General features: G+C 40.8%; 1 protein-coding gene across 7 annotated transcripts in view; it reads right to left on the bottom strand.

The window, feature by feature from the left end:
* Arhgef17_1 (uncharacterized) overlaps nt 1-23,777 on the bottom strand; it is an 89,464-nt gene that overhangs the window by 16,130 nt on the left and 49,557 nt on the right. For all 7 annotated transcript variants that reach the window (XM_054225856.1, XM_054225855.1, XM_029041207.2 and 4 more), the window contains 4 exons: nt 23,493-23,749; nt 17,822-21,801; nt 2,828-5,310; nt 2,134-2,731 (listed from right to left, as the gene is read on the bottom strand). In XM_054225856.1, coding sequence (XP_054081831.1) covers nt 2,134-2,731; nt 2,828-5,310; nt 17,822-21,801; nt 23,493-23,749 — 7,318 coding nt within the window. The remainder of the gene's footprint in view (nt 1-2,133; nt 2,732-2,827; nt 5,311-17,821; nt 21,802-23,492; nt 23,750-23,777) is intronic.

Below are 23,777 nucleotides of genomic sequence, written 5' to 3'. Positions count from 1 at the left end.
CTACTGCTCTACAACTAACACTACTAGCGACTCTGCTTCTTCTTCCGCTCATCTCTTTGCTTATTCTTCTACATATTTTCGTCGCCTGCGCGCTCTTGCCAAACATTATTACAAATTTCACGCGCTCTCCGCACAAAACTCCGAAGACCTGTAGCGGCAACAACAAGTGTTTGGAGCTTTGAAAAGCACACGAATGGCACATCAGGTCACAGCGTTGTTCCAGTTTGGCGTTAAGTACAACAAAATCAAAAATTATTTCTACGCAATAGTTACAGCACAACTCGAAGTGTACATATTTACGACATGTGGGTGAAATAATAATCGTTTCTTCATCGGCTGGAAAACACGGGAAAATTGTAGTTGTGCGCTCATACAAACATAAACACAATTTTCAATTTGTTTATACTTATGAGAGACATTCGGAAAGCACTTGAGGGATTGCTACATGCGCATTAAGCTCCGAGCAGTCGCTCTCCCAAACTTTCACAATTTGAATGCCACTGTAGTGGCTTTTTTCTCTTGCGGCAAGCTTTTCTCTTTTTCTTCACGTTTTAAGGAAATGTATGTCGGTTAAAAAATAACGAATTTAAAGTTTTGAATTCCTTAGAATGTATTGAAACTGATCGGGGATTATGGGTTGTCGGATTTAAGGCAATAAAATCAAAACTTCTTTTATGAAATTTTAATATCGGGCAGGATTTGGGTTAAGGAATTCGAATAAAAATAGTAGTTTTTGGTTCGTAGAGTCGAATATTCGACAATTTTCGGCAAATAACAAATTTAAATCTTCACATTTGAAAAAAAATGGTCAACAGTTAAGTTAGGTCCACACTAAATAAAGAGAGAGAGAGTAATCTTATAAATTTATAAATGGGAAATTTGTTTATTGGATTTTAGTGAAATATAACAAAGTTATTAGGTAACAGATTTCAAAAGTGGGTTTACTTTGTCTAAGCTCTCTCTACCTCTCTCTCTCTTTAACATATTAACCTACTCAGTCCCAAGGGGGGGAAAAAAGGTAAAAGTCAACAAAAATATTTTTTTATTCATTCATTAAAACAAAAATTTTGTTCAAGGACATATGCGATGAAAGGTTTCGAAGATAAGACAGGTGCAGCTGGCTGGACATTGTGACATCCAGTAGACTGCACGTGAGGACCGAAGAGCTTAAAGGGAGTACATCTATCCGTATCTCGCAATACAATACATCTTTGAAAGGTCTTGACATCTGCAGAAGGCAGGATACACAAAGCAACTTGATGTTTGGGTGCCGCTTGATTTGAAGCAAAAAAACAACGTTCTGGACTGAATCAACGCCTGCGATATGCTGCTGAAACGGACCCATTTTTGAAGGGGATGTTGACTGACGACGAAAAATTGATCACATACGACAATATCAAGAGAAAACGGTCATGGTCGAAGGCTGGTGAATCGTCCCAAACAGTGGTCAAGCCGGGATTCACGGCCAGGATGGTTTAGCTGTGTGTTTGGTGGGGCTGGAATCCCTTCCATGCTGCTCCCATATGGCCAGACGCTTAATTCTACTATCTGCTGCGAATAACTGGACCGCTTGAAGCAGGCGATCGACCAGAAGAGGCTTGTGAGTTCTTTTTGTGACTTAGAAACCCAGCTGAGGAACACATCGACTCTCTCACTCCCAGCACCATTATATAATTTATAAGTGTGCTGGGAGTTAATGCAGACATAGGGAGGGCACAATAGACCACAAGTCGCAGCGCATTCCTCTAAAACTTCTATTCAATTCTATATATGCATACCTATACATACATACATATAAGGGCATCTAATCGAACACTTTCAGACTTTATGGTACCTGCGTATGGGCGAAGTGAGTTGCGAAATGAACAGAACCTGCTGCACACTGTCGATACTTACAAAACTATTTACTATGCCAGCATCTTCCGGCCAGCACTAAATTAGTTGTGCCATTGTGAAAATTTCAGAACACTAAAGACTAAAAAACATACTCAAACTCGCCTACCTGAATACTTATGTAATTAAACCTCAATATTTTACAGCATACTTGTATGTGCCACTGTCTATGCAACCGGAAATTTATAAACTTTACATATATGGCGAAGTATAGAAGTATGTATAGAGACTTTAACTTACCGCCGCCATTTGTTGCCTCTGCTCAGATATCAACTTCTCGCTGGATCCTTTCAACAACTCGGCCAGCAACTCCTGAGACGGCACCACTGTCGTATTTTTAACCGCACCGCTTTTCGCTTTGGCACCTCCGCCAGTGGTCGCGTCGAGACTACGCTTAGCCTGGTGTGCTATGTGATTGCCGGCTGAGGCTGTCTTCTCACCACTCATGGACTGGCTGCGTTTGCTGTGATGACTTTTCAGCGCTGGAGCCTCGGAAGCTGCTCGCTTTATTTCACGCTGATGATGATGTTGGTGGGCATAATGATGACCTGCATCAAGATAGTCCTTATCATCGCGCGTCACGGAGTTATCTAATGTGCTTTGATAACGTTTTTCATGTGGATTAATCTTATCTAAGCTGCCAATACCGCTGTCTTTGTTCACATTCTCTATTTTGGAGGGTGTGGATGCAGCACGCGTATGCGAAGGTACGGGCAGATACGTGTTTGACTTGCGAACTCGCATCGAATTCGAGTGGTGGGGTATGTTGCGTGTTGTATTCGTTGAAATGGCGCTGGAGTCATCGTAGGCGATTCGCGGTCGACGTTGTTGCGATGAGCTGCGGGTTAACATAATATAACAATTAGTTTCCTTTGCAATATTTAATAATTTTTAGCAAACAATTTGAGTTGCTTAACTTATTCTTAATACTTACATCTCGGACTCGCGTAGGTCTTCCAAAATTTCCTCGAAATGCATTTTGTTAGGCTTCTTCATTTCCTTTTCCAACATTTGGCCGTAGGGTCCACGTAGTGGTCGTTTGGAAAATCGTTTGAAATCGTAGTCGCCTGGCACGGGACTGGGACTAGCGCGTTCACGACACTGCGATGCTCCGCGATCGCTCTCGTTATCAGACACCGAGTCTGTGCGTAGAAAGGGAAAACTTTTATTGTTGCGCGAAAGTCCAGATAATGTCATATTGCCACTACCCGCACTAAGACTACCACTTTGCATTTCTTCTTTCTCCTCGGAACTTTGCAAGCTAAAACTCGTAAGCCGGTCAGCTTTTGTCCAAACTAGTGGCTTATCGGATTCAGGAGTATTTACTTCGGGTGAGTATATCGAACCTGGAGTTCTATTTTCATCAGTAGGCGGACTATTGATATACATAATACCACAATCCTCCGTTGTATCCGGCTTGATCACATTCAAGTTGGCTAATGAAATATCCAGTGCGAGGCCTCTGTTGTGCGCTTCCGCACTAGCAGCCTCGCTCCACGCAGCATTGTCAATGTACATACCCTTGCGTCGTTTGGACTTATCGATACGTTTACGTTCGTCTGCACTGTGTCGTGTAGTGATTGCATCCAGAGATGCACGTTTCTCCGTGCCGATATCTATATCGTCTTGGCTATATCTCTTACTAAGCTCAGCAGTGTCTATTGAAGCTTGACGCCGTTCTACAAGATCACTGAATTCCTCGTCGAACGTATCTTTTCTACGCAAGATGCATTTGTCATCAGCTTCTTCAGAGGAACGGCTAACTGAGATCGTCGGCAGATTTTCTACACGATACTCCTGTGCTGTTTTTGGTACTGGTTTTACATTCACACAATCATTTAGCGAGAGTAATGGCTCTATTGTTTCTGGTATAATGCCAAACTCTTCTGGTTGCACTTCCACCCACTCCTGTGGGGGATTCTCCAAACGCCAGTCCTGCGCAGCGCACTCATACACAGGCACTGGTATTAGGCATGTAGTAGCCGTTTGCAGAAAATTGTCCGGCGGGGATTCCAACGGGATTCTTTCTTCCATTAATGTGGCTATATTCGGTTCAATAGATTCCGCATTGATGGGTTCTAGAATGGTGGGTTGTTCAATCACTTTAGCTTTCTCAACTGCACCCTCCTCCGCCTCCACAACTGCAGGCACTGGCTCAATAGTGACGGCAACTTCTTTCGCATCAATCGTATAGTCATTTTCGGATTGTATCGTATCTGTTAGCGATTCCATTTTCGCGTGTGCAATAACAAGATTGTGCTGTAATACCGCATCACTACTCTCCTCTGTAATAGTCGATGCGTGCTCCAAATCGGTGTTGAAAATATCTTCCTCTGGTATAATATCGGGCGATTCCATCACATTTTCTAAACTCTTCATATCCTGTCCATAATTTAAATTAATACTCATTTCGGATTTCTTCTTCAACGGAATGTAAATCCAATCAGGTTCGGACTTCACTTTCCCCACGCTTTCCACTGCAGGCGTCTCTTCACTGCGCGGTTTTTTCGTATTGGTAGCCGAATCAACTGATCCAACAACTTTGTCACGCCACAACCGATCACGCAATGCGCTCCACGAAGACTTTTTGTACTTTCCAGACGAAAGGTCAATTTGTGAAAACGACGCCGACCGAAATGGTATACCCTTTTGGGCGTATGAACCAATTACCGTGCGAGATTCTGGTCTCGTCAGTTTCGTAGCTATACCCGAACTGTCGATCTGCTGTGCAGTATCCGCATTGGCAGCGCTAGACACAGCGATATTAGCAGAAGATCGCGGCGGCGGCGATTTTGATTTCTCTCTGCTCATCGACATTAACGATTCGAAATTCGACAGACTCGTATTCGGTTTGAGTGTATCGTATAAACGGTTTGTCGATGCTTGTGCGGCTGCTGCATCTTCTCCTGTCGCTGTTGTTGCCCCCGCAGGCGAGGAAGTGTTTCTTTGCTTCGCACAATCGCCAACACCTGATTTATTCTTGTCAGCCTTTGTCTTTGCTTTCAAATCAGCAACTTGCTCCTCCTCCTGGTCCATTAACATGATATCATCGGTGCGATTCGACATGAATGACGTTGACTGTCTATCGGCACTATCCAGGGAGGAGGTGCCGGCCGAAGCAGTCCTCACTGCAGGCGCATGTAACTGTGTGTCAGTCCGTTCCAAACTATTCGACGCCGAATGCGATCCATTACGTGGCTTGCGTGGTGGCGGTATGGGCGGTGGAGTCGGTGAAGACCTATTGCCGCGGAGTAGTTCTGTTAGTTCTCTAAGTCTCTCGGACTTTTCGTTCGATTTACGATTTCGCGACGAGCCACTGCCCTCCACAGATGCGCCACTCGAGGCTGGAGTCGATTTCCGACCAAAACCCAAACGTTGGAAACGATCCAAGGTATTCCTACGCTTCTCCATATTAATCTAGAATGAATAATAAACAAATTTTTATTATTGCTCACAATGACCGTTTCATCATAAATATTCGCCGCAATCCCCTCCTCCCTTCCATCAACAAACTGTTGCCTATTTGATAAACATTACTTTTACTGCGGCTGTGCGAGCGTCTGTTTAACACACATTTCGTAGACTTCTTTCAATTGAGGCCCGATTTCGGCGAATTTCCACACCGTGCACCGCTAAATGTAGGATATCGACGAAATGCACAAATAAAACCAACTTTTTACTGAGCAAAATATCGCAATATTCATTTATGTACATAAAGCACAACCCCACGAACACACACACACTTGCATACTCCGTGCGCCCGTTCCCATTATGGCTGTTTTTCGTCGTACATGCATGTGTGTGTGTGTAGTTGTGTGTTGTGGCGAGTGCGTTATTTCTCATTTTATTTGCTTCGGAAAAGCATTTTCATGCGCGGCACTTGGACTGGGACTGAGACTTACTCATGTCATGCCCACACGAACAAAAACACCAACTAAGAATCTATAGATTTGTATGTTTATGTGCGTATACTTATATGTGTTTGTAGGTGAGTGTGTTAAGGCGCATAATTTGTTTATGTCGGATGGCTTTATCTACACAAAAACAATGGGCAACTTAATTAGAATTTCGCAATAAATACACACTTTGGTTTGTTTAAAATAAATTTGGTGAAACTTTAAATTTTATATTAATTATTTATAATAAAATATTACAGCTTATCTTTAACGATAGAAGTGAAATTGTTGCTCAAAAATTTTCAAAAGGTATCGTTCGAGGATGGTGCAACAGGAAAATTTGAATGCATAGAATGCACGACTGTGAATGGGGGAGATAAGATCTGCTCTGACATGAAGAAAAATATATATAATAAATATATTAATACGGAGCCCTGGCAAAGTTTTCGGAATATTAATAGGATTATAGAAGTTTTCAGGAACAATCGCAAGAAAATCGTGTTATGATAGAAGTAATGAGGACTCAAGTACTGCAGGCTTTTATGTATGTATATTTGAATAGTTAAATTTAAAATTAAAATGTAATTAACGAAAAGGAAGCCCCAGGTTATAAATATATTCAGTATTCCTTCTCTCGCAATTTATTCGTATGTGCAAAGTTCTGTTCCGATATCTTTACTAGTGCTTACTTTATAAGTATATTGTAAAGAAAACGATTCAGATCGAATTTAAAGTTCTCGTATATGGGAAGTAGGCGTGGTTGTGAACCGATTTGACATATATTTATAGCATATCATTGGGATGCCAGGACAATGTTATGTCCATTTAAAATTAAGTATGCCGAATTAAAGCATTTTTTAGTAATTTTCAGCATAACCTTTGTATGGGAGCCGGGCGTGGTTATAATCCGATTTCCTCCATTTGTATGCTGTATAAGGAAGTGCCTGAAGTAACGAATCTAGAAAGTTTGGTATACCTTGAGCAGTTTACGAGTTATGTACGAAAAACTTAGTAGAGGACGGTACCACGCATACTTTCCCACAATTTTTTCAGCCTTCCTAGTATGATCTTCTGTACCAAATTTTACTTTCATAACTTTATGTATGGCTTAGTTATGGCACTTTATATGTTTTTGGTTTTCGCCATTACTGTTAGGTGAACAAAACTATAATACTCTCTTAGCAACTTGTTGCGAGAGTATAAATATTGATTAAACTCTCGAGAGTGGATACATTCTCAAGTTATCCATTCCACTGTAAGAAAGGCTACACATTAGTTTAGTAATTGTTTATTGTGTTCTCTTATATAGCACAGCGCCATATTTTTTGTGGAAGGTAGTGGTTGTTGCCAGCTTTAAATCTAGTTATTTTCTTTATATTGCATTTATAATTGGATTTATCATCATTAAGTTAATAATTTTCATTTTGTAAGTGTATATACTTTATCCAACATTATACTGAGATCTGGATGTGGCAGGAAAAATATTTTCTAATCAATTATTTGAACTTAAATTGACATAGCGAATGGTTATGTTGGCAATGAGAAATGTTTAATTAAACGAAATTCACTCAAAAACTATCAGAATCCGTAGGCGTATTGTCCAACTGAATTCCATTCAATTCTATTGATTTACCAAGAACGCTTCCCACACAATCTGCTTTCGAAGATGTGAGATCATAAAAAATTAGATTCCACCCAGACATAAGTCATTCGCTATACCAATGATTTGGACCGAACCAAAGGATCATGTAAGTGATTGTTATTTCTGTTTGACTCAAACAAAAGGCATTTCAACCAAAATCCAAACACACTAGCCAATATGCAAACTTGTCTTCGGCCACTAGACCCATCCCATATAGTATGGACAGCCTTTGCCCAAGCCTCCAAGTCGATTAGTAAATCAGGATTATATTCCGGAACTTTTTCTAGGTCAGCACGAAGTACATATCTGAAGATCTGAATTTGTATGTTCACAAATAGGCAACAGATAAAGGATAAGAGCTTTTGAAGAAAAACAAATTGATCAGGAAAAACTCGCCTGGAAATGTTTTATGAACGTTGTACAAAATTTTCAAGGAAACCATAAATTGGAAAATTGTAAAGCTTTAATAAATGGACTTATAATGTCATATGGAGCTTTGGTTTGTATTATGTTTTTAAAAATACATATGCCTGACTCTCATTTGCAGTTCTTTCCGGCAAATTTGGGTGCTATGACTAACGAACAGGGCGAGAGGTTCCATAAGGGCATTTGGAGAAGCGCTATCAAGGGATATGGATTACTTTTAGAGACTTAAAAAAGACCTTCCAGAAACCAAATATTCACGAAACTTATAATTTTTTTTTCTATATTAAGCAATAATTGCTCTCAATATATTTGTTTGTACTTTAAATATATGTTTTTGAATAACTGATGTGTCCATTTTTTCATTCGCATATTAGTGTTTAATGGATCTAATACATACATACATTCAAAATTTGAGAAGAGTTTTAAAAAATTTTAAAAAGTGTAATTGGTGCAAGACGAATTTGAGCAACAATAAAAAGTCTGAACTTAATATTTCATTTTTATACTCTCGCAACAAAAGTTGCTAAAGAGAGTATTATAGTTTTGTTCACATAACGGTTGTTTGTAACACCTAAAACTAAAAGAGTTAGATATAGAGTCATATATACCAAAGTGATCAGGATGACGAGTAGATTTGAAATCCGGATGTCTGTCCGTCCGTCCGTCTGTCCGTCTGTCCGTCTGTGCAAGCTGTAACTTGAGTAAAAATTAAGATATCTTGACGAAACTTGGCACAAATATTCCTTGGCACCATAAGAAGATCAAGTTCGAAAATGGGCAGATCGAATAAATGAAGATATAAAAGTAAAATTTTAGGATCGCACTAGGAGCGGGCATATTCGGATGTAAATTTTTTGGGGAAGTGGGCGTGGCCCCGCCCACAAATCGGTTATTTGTATTTAACTCGCAAACCAATGAAGCTATATAAACCAAACTTTCTGCTGTCGGTTCTCTTACATACCCCACCACACACCATGAAAATAGTTCAAATCGGATAATAACCACGCCCACCTCTCATACAAAGGTTAGGTTGAAAATTACTAAAAGTGAGTTAACTCAATAACGAAAAACGCCAGAAACACTAAATTTTGCAGAAGAAATAGCAGAAGGGAGCTGTACTCAGATTTTTTACAAAATGGAAAATGCGCGTGGCATCGCCCACTTATGGGTCAAAAACCATATCTTAGGAACTACTCGAACGATTCGAATGAAATTCGGTATATAATATTTAATCTCTCAGATATATCAATTTAATTCAGAGGAAATTGTTTTCTTCTAATAGTGTTTCTCTGTTCCAAAAATTATTAAAATCGGGTCATAACATTTCCTTATAACTCATTGTAGGTTTTTCAAAAGTATCTTCTCCTAGCTCCCATATACCTAATTATAGGTTTTTCAAAAATTCGGTATTATTATTGGTTAAATTTCTTCAATAAATTGCGAGAGTATAATATGTTCGGTTGCACCCGAACTTAGCCTTTCTTTACTTATTTATTTTAAAAATAAATTATTGAAAATATTTTCCTCGGACGACAACCCTGTAAAGCATTAAAGGTGTTGTGGTTAAACTGAGATAGACCAATCAGTTGTCCTATTCTTCTTTTGGACATTGTACAACTTAACAAATGTCAAGCAAAGCCGAACATGATTTTTATTGTAGATCTTTCATATTATGGAACAACTGTGATGAACTTATAAACTATTGTTACAAGTTATTTGAGGATGGGATCATGTGTAGAAGTTCACGCAAGTGAGGAAAGTTTTTGATTGTCACTCACTTGGGAGTGGCCAGATGGTTCAAGCAGCTCACGACTTCCGGTTTTAGACCAAGTATCCTCTGGGTAGCCAACAGACATCCGTTTGAAGGCGAGCTAAAGTGAGAAGGCGAAGCCCGCTTATGCGGTTGTGCATAGGGTTTGGGACCCACCACATAAAAACACCCCCCAATGAAAAATCTACGAAAGCCTCGGATGAGACACCCCCCTTTTGATGACGACCCCTGCAAACGTTTTAAGGATAATGATATAAGGGCATGCACTTGGAATGTCCGGACCCTTAATTGGGAAGGTGCCTCTGCCCAGCTGGTTGCTGTCCTCATACGACTTAAGGCTGACATCACCGCCATCCAAGAAGTGCGATGGACGGGACAAGGACGGAAGAAGGTGGGTCCTTGTGACATCTACTACAGCGGCCATATAAAGGAGCGCAAATTTGGTGTTGGATTTGTGGTGGGAGAGAGACTCCGTCGCAGAGTCCTGGCATTCACCCCGGTGGATGAACGTCTAGCCACAATCCGCATCAAAGCGAGGTTCTTCAACATATCGCTGATTTGCGCCCACGCCCCAACGGAAGAGAAGGACGATGTGACCAAAGATGCTTTCTATGAGCGCCTAGAACGCACCTATGAGCGCTGCCCCCGCCACGATGTAAAAGTCGTGCTTGGTGATTTTAACGCCAGGGTGGGTAAAGAAGGTGTCTTTGGCACAACAGTCGGAAAATTCAGCCTCCATGACGAAACATCGCCAAACGGCCTGAGGCTGATCGACTTCGCTGGGGCCCGAAATATGGTCGTCTGTAGTACCAGATTCCAGCATAAGAAAATACATCAAGCTACTTGGCTGTCTCCTGATCGAAACACGCGGAACCAAATCGATCACGTTGTGATAGACGGAAGACATGTCTCCTGTGTTTTAGACGTGCGTACGCTCCGAGGACCAAATATAGACTCGGACCATTATCTGGTCGCAGCGAAGATACGCACCCGCCTCTGTGCATCAAAGAATGCCCGTCAACAAACACAAGGAAGGTTCGACGTCGAAAAGCTGCAATCGCAACAGACAGCCACGAAATACTCTACTCGACTTGCACTCCTGCTCTCTGAGAGCACTCATCAGCATCTCGGTATAAGGGAACTGTGGAACGGCATCTCAAACTCACTACGTACCGCTGCAGCCGAAACAATTGGTTTTCGGCAACGACAAAAAACAAGCTGGTACGATGAGGAGTGCCGTCTCGCAGCGGAGAGAAAACAGACTGCCTACCTCGCAACGTTGCAAACGACCACAACACGTGCGGGATGGGATAGATACCGAGAGCTGAAGAGGGAAGCGAGACGCATCTGCAGACAAAAAAGAAAGAGGCCGAAATGCGTGAGTACGAAGAGCTTGAGAAGCTGGCAGACAGAGGGAATGCTCGAAAATGTTATGAAAAAATGAAGCGACTTAACGAAGGTTTCAAGACCGGAGCATCCTCATGTAGAGACCAAGGTGGTAATCTGGTAACCGATGTCCAGGGCATACTGGGATTATGGAGGGAACACTTCTCCGACCTGCTGAATGGCAGTGAGAGTACAACACCAGAAGTTGGCGAACCCGATCCCCGAATCGATGACGATGGAACAGATGTTCCATTACCCGACCATGAAGAAATTCGAATAGCTATTACCCTCTTGAAGAACAACAAAGCAGCGGGGGCCGATAGATTACCGGCAGAACTATTCAAATACGGCGGCGAAGAACTGATAAGGTGCATGCATCAGCTTCTTTGCAGAATATGGTCGGAAGAAAGCATGCCTGACGATTGGAATCTCAGTGTGCTCTGACCAATCCATAAAAAGGGAGATCCCACAATCTGCGCCAATTACCGTGGGATCAGCCTCCTAAATATCGCATACAAGGTTCTATCGAGCGTACTGTGTGAAAGACTCAAGCCCACCGTCAACAAACTGATTGGACCTTATCAGTGTGGCTTTAGACCTGGAAAATCGACAACTGACCAGATATTCACCATGCGCCAAATTTTGGAGAAGACCCGTGAAAAGAGGATCGACACACACCACCTTTTTGTCGATTTTAAAGCTGCTTTCGACAGCACGAAAAGGAGCTGCCTTTATGCCGCGATGTCTGAATTTGGTATCCCCGCAAAGCTAATACGGCTGTGTAAATTGACGTTGAGCAACACCAAAAGCTCCGTCATGATTGGGAAGGACCTCTCCGAGCCGTTCGATACCAAACGAGGTTTCAGACAAGGTGACTCACTATCGTGCGACTTCTTTAACCTGATGCTGGAAAAAATTATAAGAGCTGCAGAGCTAAACCGAGAAGGTACAATCTTCTACAAGAGTGTACAGCTCCTGGCGTACGCCGATGATATTGATATCATCGGAAGCAACCACCGCGCCGTTTGTTCTGCTTTTTCCCGCATGGATAAGGAGGCGAAGCGAATGGGTCTGGAGGTGAATGAGGACAAGACGAAATATCTCCTGTCATCAAACAAACAGTCGGCGCATTCGCGTCTTGGCTCCCACGTCACTGTTGACAGTCATAACTTCGAGGTCGTAGATAATTTCGTATACCTGGGAACCAGCATCAACAACACGAACAATGTCAGCCTCGAAATCCAGCGCAGAATAACTCTTGCCAACAGGTGCTACTTTGGACTGAGTAGGCAATTGAACAGTAAAGTCCTCTCTCGACGAACCAAAATCAAGCTCTACAAGTCGCTTATCATTCCCGTCCTACTTTACGGTGCAGAAGCTTGGACGATGTCAACATCAGATGAGACGACACTAGGAGTTTTCGAGAGGAAAATTTTGCGCAAGATTTATGGTCCTCAGAACATTGGCAACGGCGAATACCGCAGACGATGGAACGATGAGCTGTACGAGTTATACGACGACATTGACATAGTTCAGCGAATAAAAAGACAGCGGCTACGCTGGCTAGGTCATGTTGTCCGATTGGACGAAAACACTCCAGCCCTGAAAGTGTTCGATGCAGTACCCGCCGGAGGAAGCCGAGGAAGGGGAAGGCCTCCACTCCGTTGGAGGGACCAGGTGGAGAGCGACCTGGTTACACTTGGGATCTCCAACTGGCGCCGAACTGCGAAGGAGAGAGACAGGTGGCGCACTATCGTCGATTCGGCTATAACCGGCTAAACGGTTGCAACGCCAATCACATACATCTTGTATAAAAATAATCATAATCAATCATTACTCTGTGCTGTTCGTAGGTAGAGGATACTAAAATACCACCTTATAGTCAGATGTCAATAAAGAGTTAATTTCGGAGATATGGTTTTTGACCAATAAGTGGGCGGAAGCTCGCCCATTTAAAATTGTATACCATATAGAGTGCAGCTCTTCTATACCATCTTTGTATTGAAATTTAAGGTTTCTGGTGGTTTTCATTACTGAATTCAACACATTTTTAGTAGTTTCAACATAACCTTTGTATGGGAGGTAGGCGTGGTTACAATCCGATTTCCTCCATTTTTGTACTGTATAAGGTAGTATCTAACAGAAACGACTCTAGAAATTTGCATACCCAATTTTACTTCCATAGCTTAATTTATGGCTTAGTTATAGCTCTTTATATATTTTCGGTTATTGTCATTTTGTGGGCGTGGCAGTGGTCCGATTACGCCCATCTTCGAACTTAACCTTCTTATGGTGCCAAGGAACACGTGTACCAAGATATCTTAATTTTTACTCAAGTTACAACTTGCACGGACGGACGGACAGACAGACATGTGGATTTGAACTTTACTTATCACCCTGATCATTTTGATATGTATAACCCTATATCTAACTCGTTTAGTTTTAGGACTTACAACCAACCGTTATGTGAACAAAAGTCACTTTAACAACTTTGTTGCGAGAGTATAAAAATGAATCTGTTATATTTTAAATTCAAAAATTCGTGTTTATAGATGTAAATCATGTTTACCACAATAAATAACAATAGACGCCCCACACGCATCTTTGCGTTTTTTCAACGCGTCAAATGTCATTCCAACCCACAGTACCTTTCCATAGCATGACGTAGATTTCTCAGTACTTGTAATCGCACTTCGGTAGATACAAACACAACGGTATTTTTAGCATACATCAAAATACAATACGTACATATGTATATATGTACGTAGACAATTGTAACGATCCGATCGGCGCTGAATTGGCGGCTGACAGTTCGGCAGTTCGTTTTTGATACTCGAAAGCGCTGTGGAGGAGCCATGAAATGAGCAAATAATAAAGGCAACGGAGCATTATCCAATACACACTAGCTCACACTATTATATGCATGTATGTATGTATGTATATGGATTAGTGTATTAGTGTGCACTGAATGAATTTTCATCAATTTTCGTTTATGTTCTTCTTTGGCTTCTGTTTTTTCATCGTCGCTTTTATTTTTCGCTGTTGTTGTTTTTTTTTTTTGTTTTTCTGATGTTTTAGCAATTTCTCACTTATTATCTGCTTGTTTTGTATTATTTAGTTTTCATTTGGGTTTTGTTTTCCTGTTTGTGCATAAATTAACAGACACACCAACACAATTATCGGTTTGGTGATGTGTGTGCTTTTGCGTAAGTACGTAGCGGGTTATTCACAACCGAAATTACTCAGCAGATATTATTGAATGCTAAATATTAAATACATATACATAAGTACATTTGTACTTATATATACATATATGTATATGTACATATACATAATTTTAGTACATACAAACAATATATTTCTAAAGATATTAGAACAATATAATGGACTTTTTCAGGAGGAAAAGCTCAAGAAAATGCTGTCGTCAGCAAGGAAAGAGATATATGTATTTCCCATTACTGAACTAAAAAATTCTGGTGCAAAGTTTATAAATATTAGACCCAGCTAAACCATTCCCTTTCTATAATCTGCAAAAATACGGAGTCAAACAATGGAAAAGCGCATCATCAACTTAACTTGACGATACGCCTATGTAATTTGTAATATTTTTTTTCGGAACTTTATATTAGCTTATAACCTATACACTGTCTATATGATGATCTAGACAGAAACTTGGTAAAAAAGTTCAAAGCGCGCTGGAAGAATATACCGGGATGCAAAACCTCAAAAGTTATGTGTAAGGCGGTAGATAAGAGAGAATAGAGCATCTCTTCTGTGAATGTCCTGCATTATCAAGACAACGGCTTCAGCATTTGGGGGTACACATTACGTTAATCTGGAAGAGATTTCGTTGGTGAAGCCACAAAGCCTTTTGAAATTCGCAACAAGCGCAGGCATCCTAAAGGATAATTACTCCTCATTAACTAAGTGACTGCACTCCATCTGGTATCGCAAAGGACAAAAACTGGTCTATGCAGGGGCGAACGCAGTAATTGAACAAAGTAATTGAATTTTTAAATAATAGAATTTAATTCTACATAGTCATTTGAAAAATTGTAATTTGTTGTTTTCAAAGCAATCTTTCTGCCGACGATGTATGAATATGTAAAATAAATGAATACATTAGTCACTAACAGAGTTGCCGTTTTGATACATTTGTATCTTTTTTGATACTTTTTTTTCTAAATTTTGTAATTTGATAATTTTTTCGTTCACAAACGGCCTATTTTGATACTTTTCTGCTGATAGAATTTAATTTTTTGAAACTATGAAAATGTTAAACTAAAAACAAACCTATTGTATCTGGATAGATTTAAAAAGTTGTGGGAATGTAGGCCAATTAAAAAACCCAGAAAAATATAAACTGGACAGAGACATTTTTTTAATTTGCTTCAAAGTAATTAGTTTGCCTTATTACTCTGTGGCTGCTGAACTGGATTTTTTTAGATTTAAGGGGAATTGTGAGTCGAAAATGGACTTCTTTTGAAAATTAGTTCTGAACTGAAAAGTCACCAATAAGGTTTCTATTATTTTTTTTAGAGTTTATTGTTAATTATAATACAGGAAAACTAAAAACTCATTTATTATGACTTTCAGTTTTCGTTCCATGAGCAAACTGTTGTGAAATAAATTTAAATTAAAAAAAATTATGCTATTTGCAAAAAAATACTTGAGTGCCTTAACTAAAATGTCTATATTTTTAATAAAAACAACCAGAAAAAATTGGTCTGAATTAGATACACAACTTTACTTATTATTTGTTTTTCAAATTAAAATTTTCAAAACAGTGCATCGTTTTTTAAAGATTGGAGCAACAATCCCTATATCTGTCGCTTCAAGTGAACGCACTTCGCAGGCTTAAAACATATTTAAGAAATAAAACTAGAGAAACACGCCTGAACGGAATGGCTCTCTTGAATATCCATAGAGATATAGACGTGACGGAGGAAGAGATTTAAAATGTTATGGCCCAAAATAAAAGAAGATTAGACTTCAATTTGTAAATAAAATAATGAAACATTGTCTTTTTACCTAATTACCAGATAATTTCTTTAAAAAAGTAGAGAACCTCGAAATGGATCACGCTTTATGTATGATTCCATAGTTATTGCAGTAATGATTTATTTTATATCCAAAGTATTCGCCATACTAATTTTGGTCCAAAAGCTTAGCTTGCTGAGAAGGTAATTTTGAAATGAACAATAGTTTTCAATGCTGGCGTCAATAAAAATCAGATAAATTATGAACATATGTATGTATATTTAAATATGTAGAAATATAAACCTACATATATACATTTTCATAAATAATATATTTATTATGTATATGTATGCATCTATGTGCGCAAATTCTACACCTATTTGACTATGTAATTTCTTCACGTAATTTCTTTGGAAAAATTTTTATTTTGTTTTAGTTTCCACTTGTCTTTGAAAATTTACGATTGTTACGCCTGCAAAAACAGAAGTCCACGTTGTTTTTGTCATAAATCATATTAAAAGTTGGCTGGAAATGAAATTCAGCGCACTCGACCATGCCAGCCAGGCGAGGCACACAGAAGCCTCCCCCTACCACCACCAGTACATTAATGGCGATTCAATAAATATCGAAATTCAAATCTAATAAAGATAAATAAGGGTGAGTAAATAAATGGAAATTTCACTTGTTACTATTAAACAGACTTCGATATGTGCGAATGTGTGACCGGCGGTGAGCTTGTGAAAGGCGAAATAGCTTTGTTTGTTTTCATAAAATATTCAGTTTGCAGGAGAGTGATTGCCACACTTTGAAGTGCTTACGAGTACATATCGTATGTGGAAAGAATAAATACAATATATATGTATATATATATATACCATACATATATCTGTATATGTGTGCTGATAAAATACTTTTTAGTTGTTTTTTAAATAAATACAGCAAATAGCTTTCAGACAAATCGTTTTTATTTAATTTTCAGCTGATTTTCAAGAAATTTTTGTTAAGTACAAGACTGCTCTGGGAAAATTGTGTTGATAGAACACACTTTTATCAAACATTTTTACATGATCAATACAAAAAGTTACCATTAAACTAATGTATTTCAATTGGTTAGTCGTAGATGGTTTATTAACATATACCGTGGACTTGACCTACCCCACCAAAAGGCAGCTTACGGAATCAAACCGCATGATCCACTCATTGATAAAAACACTTGCGTTTTCACCTTCAGTAAACAAAAGTTTATCCCACTAAAAAGTGAGTTTCACACGACGTATGTTACACCATCCTGCTGGAATCATTAGACGATTTTGATGTGGGTATGGAAAACCCAACTATATTTCTAACTTATGTCTTTGCTGGGTAAATTGTCAAAGTATACAAGTTACAAATGTCACACACAAGTCTTCATTTTGAGGTCTGATTTGACAATATCACCTCGAGGACCTATAGGTTAGGTTGTAAGGCCCCCTATATTAGGTATGAGGAGTCGACGAAACCCACTGAACCTACTGCAAATCTGCAGAGATTTTCACTTCTATATTCGCTATTTCTCGTCCTCCTCCATGTAGCTTCTACAGCTAGCATCCCTTCTACATATAATTGAGCAATATACTTATTGTAGAGTTCTTATATCCAGTTTAGAATATCAGAGCGTCGGCATCAAGCCAAGTTTAACTGCAATATGTCTTGCAGTAATTCTCTACACCTAATTTAAAATTTCTAATTTTTATGTTAAACTTGTGGCACGTTAATAAAAGTCTTCGAGGGAAGGGATATTTGTAAAAATTTAGACTTATGTACACACATCTAATCACTAGTACTCACCTCTCTTTCGTCGTTTTCAGACACATTAGCACTTCCCAACGAGCTTATTCCAATTGCCGGAATGTACCCAAACGAGTGTATGGCTGGAATGCGTTTCAGCACAACAGGACCGTGTAGAGTGTTACCACCACCTTCCGTTGCCGTTTGGGTTGTCGAAGACAAAGATGTAGCAGAATGTGAAAACTCGTTATCCAAATGAAAGATCGCTGTCTGATCACTACAATTCGATTGCAAATCGTCGACAAGCGATTTCTGCTCCGACACGAGCGACGATTCGATGGTCTCACTGCTAAGCCACAATGGACTCGGTATGCCGTTTGATTGGGGAACACTCGGCAGAGATTGCGAATTCTTTTGATGTAAGCCTCCAGAAGACTTCGGCGACTGCAATGAGATCGGTGACGTTGGCGAAGTGGGTGAGGTTGCTTCGGCCAAAGATGTGAGTTGCTTAGCAGAGCATCGGCACGGCAAACTACAGTCTGATTCGGCAAAGTCTGATTTCAGTGAGAAGTCACTAAAGTAGCGTTTTGATTTACCCGCAGTTATATTGTTGTTATTGTTATTTTCTTGATTTTCTTTATGAATCGACACAAAATTTTGAGTATCACTAAAAGATTTATAGATCTGCTGTTGTGGTGGTATTGTTTTTGTTAAATTCAAATTAAATTCTTTATTGAGCGCGTGGCAGTTGGACACATTTCGCACAGATTTTGATTGAGACACGTCTGTATTGTTTGCGTTTTCGGTCGATAACTGTCCGGCATTTGTGAAAGCTTTATCACGGTTTTGTGCAACTACTTCAGCGGTTTCCCGCTTCTGTTGCTGGGTATACGCACTTTCAACAATAATGGGCTCAATTTCTGATTCAGTTTCTTCGCATTCGGCCACACAGTCTTCGAATTTGTCACTTAAATAATTGAATTTACGACAAAAGGTCGGTGTTAGCTTAATATTAGTAGCCGACAAAGATGAGGGCAAGTCGTGTTTAGACGTGGCGGAGACATTTTGATATGTACGATGCAAACCCGTCTCACTAGCCGCTTTGCGACCATTGGCTAGCGACCTGGCGATGGTGGGTAGACGCGAAACACGTTCCGACTTCAAACGACCGTAACTATCGTAGCGCAGCGTATGTTTCGGTAACGGCGAAGTTAAGTAGGCTACTGATGACTGCGAACCTTGGCACGACTTCTCCGCACTTGCGGCAAAAGGATATGCGTATGCCTCTGGCACGGAACGCGTGTATTCCGTGTGACTCCGTGCCCTGCAGTTGTAGTTGTTATTGCACTCGCCACAGGCACTGCTGCCGCCAGCACTGAACACGGTGTGCGTGTCAGATATGTCAAACGCGTCGAGCACACCGTCAGTTACAGTGGCGACAGTATTAACACTTGTCGACGCTGATTTTTTCCCGTTGGCTGCACTCGGTTGACTTTGCTCGGAGTCTCCACAATTACGCCGTTTATTATTAATATTATTATGGTGATATGGCGGTGGTGTTGGTGGTTGTACGGGTGGCTGTTTTTGTTGGTGACGTGGTAGCTGTGCTTGTGCTTGCGCCTGTTGCTGCTGCTGCTGCTGCTGCTGCTGGTGATGATTATTTTTGTTTTTGATGGCACACTTTTCATTGGCAATTGGCGTTGCCACCGAAACCGAACAGCTGCTCTCGCTTAAACTACGCGCGACAAATTTCGTTTCCTTGTTGTCGTTATTGTCGTATACGTTATCTTCTTCTTCGCTTCTTTTTATGCAGTCTTCACCGTGGCGGCTATTTTCTTTGCTTCGCCGTGCGTCATCTGCTCGTCGCTCGTCGTGTTTCTTTATTTTTGTTGTGTTGCTGGCGGACTCGCTTCGAGTATTTTTAACCGCTCCAAAGCAACTCAACAGCTCACAATGTTCTGGCGAAACGGAGCGTTCAAGAGATCGCGACGATTGTGACCAGCGTTCCTCGGTGCTGGAAATCTCTTTCGGATAATGATTCCCACCCTTCTTGGGAATGGCAGTGGGCAGATAACTTAAAGATCTCTGTGTTTCTTTGTCATTCAAGGCGCTTGCTTGCTCGAACTTTTTTACCTTACTCTGGATATTTAGACCATTGCTGCAAATTTGCTCGCCGTTATGGAAAGTGAGTGTTTCCAACCCACTCAGCTGGTCTTGCACCGACGCACTCGAACTCGAGTAAATTGCTGTCTGATAGAAGGTTCTTGCTTCGTGTTTTGGTTTGGGTGGTGGTTCCGGTGGCGGGGGTTTGTATTTTTGTGACGACCGTTGCGTATGCTGCAGGTGACTGCCAATACTTTTCACACTACCATAATCGCTGGGCAAAGATGTAGATAGAAGCACCTCATGGCATAGGAATTCACTAGAGTCGCCAGGCTCCGGCGGTAAAATATAGGCGCTCCTAGCAGTGTCAGTGGTAGGAATTGGCACTGGAGCTGTTGCGGTTGCCTGCCCAGGCGTGGGTGTTGCTAATGTTGTATTTGTTTCGTTTGGTATGTATTCCAAAACAGTCGCGTTATAATGTACACTGACGGGATTGTCAATTGTATAACAACAAATGGCGGGGGAAGCGCGACGCGTCGCAGTTGTTGTTGCTGTTGTTTGTGTTGCGGCGGGTGACAACAATGTTGGCAACAGACTACTCGTTCGCGCCGACGACGATGGCGACAACGGCGGCGATGTTGGCGGGGACGTACACGTACACGAACACGAATGCGAGTGCGTTTGCGTTTGCTTGCGCGACGGTGTGGGGAATAAAACGCGACAATTTTTGGCTAATATTCTGTCTTGTGTTATGTTGTTGTTATTATTATTGCTGTTGTTCCTTTTGTTATTGAAAATTTTAGTTTTATTGTTGGAATTTTCCTCTGTGGCAGCTGTTTCGTTAGCGGCATTACACGCGCTTACTTCTTCCTCATCGGAAACGAATCGGTACGACGACAGATCGGAGACTGAATCGGTGTTCTCGCGATAACATCGAGCGTAGTCCTCACCGCTGAAATGCCGCTGACGCTCGGCGTATGCGCCCCGAGCATAATCACCGCTAGCCATGCTAACTCTTTCCGCACAGCAGTGCTCACAAAAAGCCAGCGTGTTTTTGGCAACAACTGACGAGTAGGCTGAGTTGGCCGAGTTGGCGGGTTGAGTCGTTTGTATGGCCGACGATGATATTGCGCCAACCGAACATTGCGGGGCCGACTGTGACATGGGAGGTGGCAGCCGCGATAATAATAAGGGCGCGTGGCCATTATTATGATCATACTGATCGTGCGTCTGGCTGCTGCTGTTGTATTGATCGATCAGTGGTTGTGTTGCCAAATCGGTTGCCGTTGTCAATGCGGTAAGCGTCAAAGTGGGCAGATGCTCCACGGATGCGCTCTCATTTAGATTGTTGTTGTTAGTATTGTTATTGTCGTTATTCGTGTAGGTAAATTCGTTTTGCTTTGTGTTCGCTGCTTCCAGAACATGCCTCACTTTATTGTTGGCACCATCATGGACTGCCAGCGGCGGCAGCATATTGTCGATGATCATTTGCTGTTGCTGGTGCGGCAGCTTCTGCTGCGTTTGCTCTCGTACTAGTTGTGGCGCGTGGTTTTGCTGTTGCCCCAACAGCTTGTAAACCGTTTCGTTCGACGAATTTTGCAACTTCTTTGTTGACATCTGCAGCTGTTGCAGGCTGTTGGCATACTGCTGTCTCGTCGACTGCGTCAGCTGTTTCGCGTCATCGACGTCGGTGAACTCCAGCGATAACTTCTGGTAACGCACCCGCTGCGGCCGTCGTAGATGACTCAAGTTCGGCGTGGTTGGCAGCGATGTCGAGATCTTTTTGTTCACACGCACGCTTTTTTGTTGTTGCTGTTGTTGTTGCACATCTCGCGGACCCGCTAGTAGCGTGTGCTCGCCACAGCTTGCATATCGGCCGCGAAATATTGCCAATTGTGTTGTAGTCACTGCTGCTGGTGCCTCTGCGGTTGTCCTAGCTGCATTTGTTGAAAAATAGAGACCAAAACAGAAATGGATGAGACACTTGATTTAAAAATAAATCGCTGAGGCTAACAATAAAACACAAAAGTCATATTTTATTATTAAAGTATTCACATGCATGTATGTACATATGTATATATTTTTATATGTATGCGTATGTGTGTGTGCGGTGTGCCTATTTTTACATATGTAGGAATTTTATTTGTATGTTGACTGTAGTTCCAGCGCTAGCGGCGGTGTGCAGCGCAGGGGATCGCGAATGAAATATGAAATGTGTGCCAACTTAATTTACTCGGTATTAAGTGGCATGAGTGTATATGTATATGTGTGCGCAGTTGTAAATATTTTCGAGCATAATTAATTCCTTTGCATTTGCTGTCTATTGGATTAGTCTCATTCTTACTAATCATATTTTTAAGTAATATTTCTCGGTATACATATGTACATGCATATGTGAATATGAATCTTCATTCTAATGTACTAATTTTGAAAAATTGTAAAGCAAGGAGATTTGGGGAAAACTGGGAAAAATCGAGAACATCGAGTATAATATTTCTCCCAATTTTCGATATATCTAAATTTTTGGGACGCTAATAAGGCACTCGTCTGTTATTCTTTTTATGGGGTTTAATGTATAAAAAGAAAGAAAGATGTCACCAGATGTACACTTATTTATTTATGGCCTATTCGAGACGTGCTCGAAGGAATCGTATATAAATACACGAATGCTATACTCCTGATTAACTACGTGACGGCACTCCATCTGACATAGCTAAGTACCAAAACTGGTCTAGGTATGGCTTATAGGCCTACCAGACTAACCTAACCTAACCTAACCAGGAGCCTGGATTCACCCATCAAACTTGAGGCAGACTGCTTTAAGAATCACATTAGAAAGATCTAAGAAATCTTTTTGAAGAAAATATAATGCTTTCAGTTTAAAGACAATTTATTTCTCAACAGAACCTCGATTTAAATAATTTTTATATAAGAAAATTACTAACATTTTACTACCGACTGTTTAGATCTGGAAGAGGAATTTCATATCGGGTTTTAAATAGAAAGAATAAGATGAGGTGAAGGTATTCGGATCACATACGACAATTTCAAGCGAAAACGGTCGTGGTCGAAGGCCAAACAGTGGCCAAACCGGGATTGACGGTCAGGGAGGATTTGCTGTGTGTTTGGTGGAATTGGAAGGGAATCTTCCACTATGAGCTGCTCTCATATGGCCAGATGCTTAATTCTACCATCTACTGCGAACAACTGCACTGCAGTGATTACCACCTGTTCCTGTCCATGGCGAACGCCCGTGGTGGTGTAAAGTGGAACTCAAAAGAGTTATATAAATACCAAATGAAGTTATTTTTAAAATGTGCCCGCCATTTTGGGTCGGCATTTTGAATTGTAAAAACCGACATCGAATTCGTAATCCGGGACCCCGAAAACATCCCGAGCAAGGAGTTTATAGCGAATTCGATGAATTTTAGAAAACGCTTTCCGCTTTTTTTTTGAGTTATGTCAAAACCCTGATCTGATCGATGGACCTAAATGAATCTCTGATTAGGATTCAGCGACCCCAAAAACGTAGGATAGACAGGAGGAGGACACCCTGATCAGACCCAAATATTTTTTGTGTAATAAAGTTAATAATATTTTTTGATGAATAATGAATTGAATCACATACCGTTTTCGTTTAAGCCAGATGCATGCGAACTTTGCCGTATGATCTGTTTCCGTTTTGTTTTCCAACACGATTTCGAATTATCCGAGTGACTCGGACAGCAGCAGGTCTTGCTGGTCTCGAACCTTGAGTCACTGCTACTCAATGAACGACAGCGGCTCTGAGAAGTCTCGCGGTGCTCGTTATTCGATGCGTTAGCCGCGTCTTCGTTGTTATAAGAATGGAGTTGTCTAAATTTTTTCGTTTCGTTGCATTTAAACCTAAAAGAAAGTGGAATTAAGTTATTAT

The sequence above is a fragment of the Zeugodacus cucurbitae genome, chromosome 2 (assembly GCF_028554725.1).
Source record: "Zeugodacus cucurbitae isolate PBARC_wt_2022May chromosome 2, idZeuCucr1.2, whole genome shotgun sequence".
NCBI classification, from domain to species: domain Eukaryota; kingdom Metazoa; phylum Arthropoda; class Insecta; order Diptera; family Tephritidae; genus Zeugodacus; species Zeugodacus cucurbitae.
The sequence above is the reverse complement of the archived record's forward strand: the minus strand, read 5'-3'. Positions and strand labels throughout refer to the sequence as shown.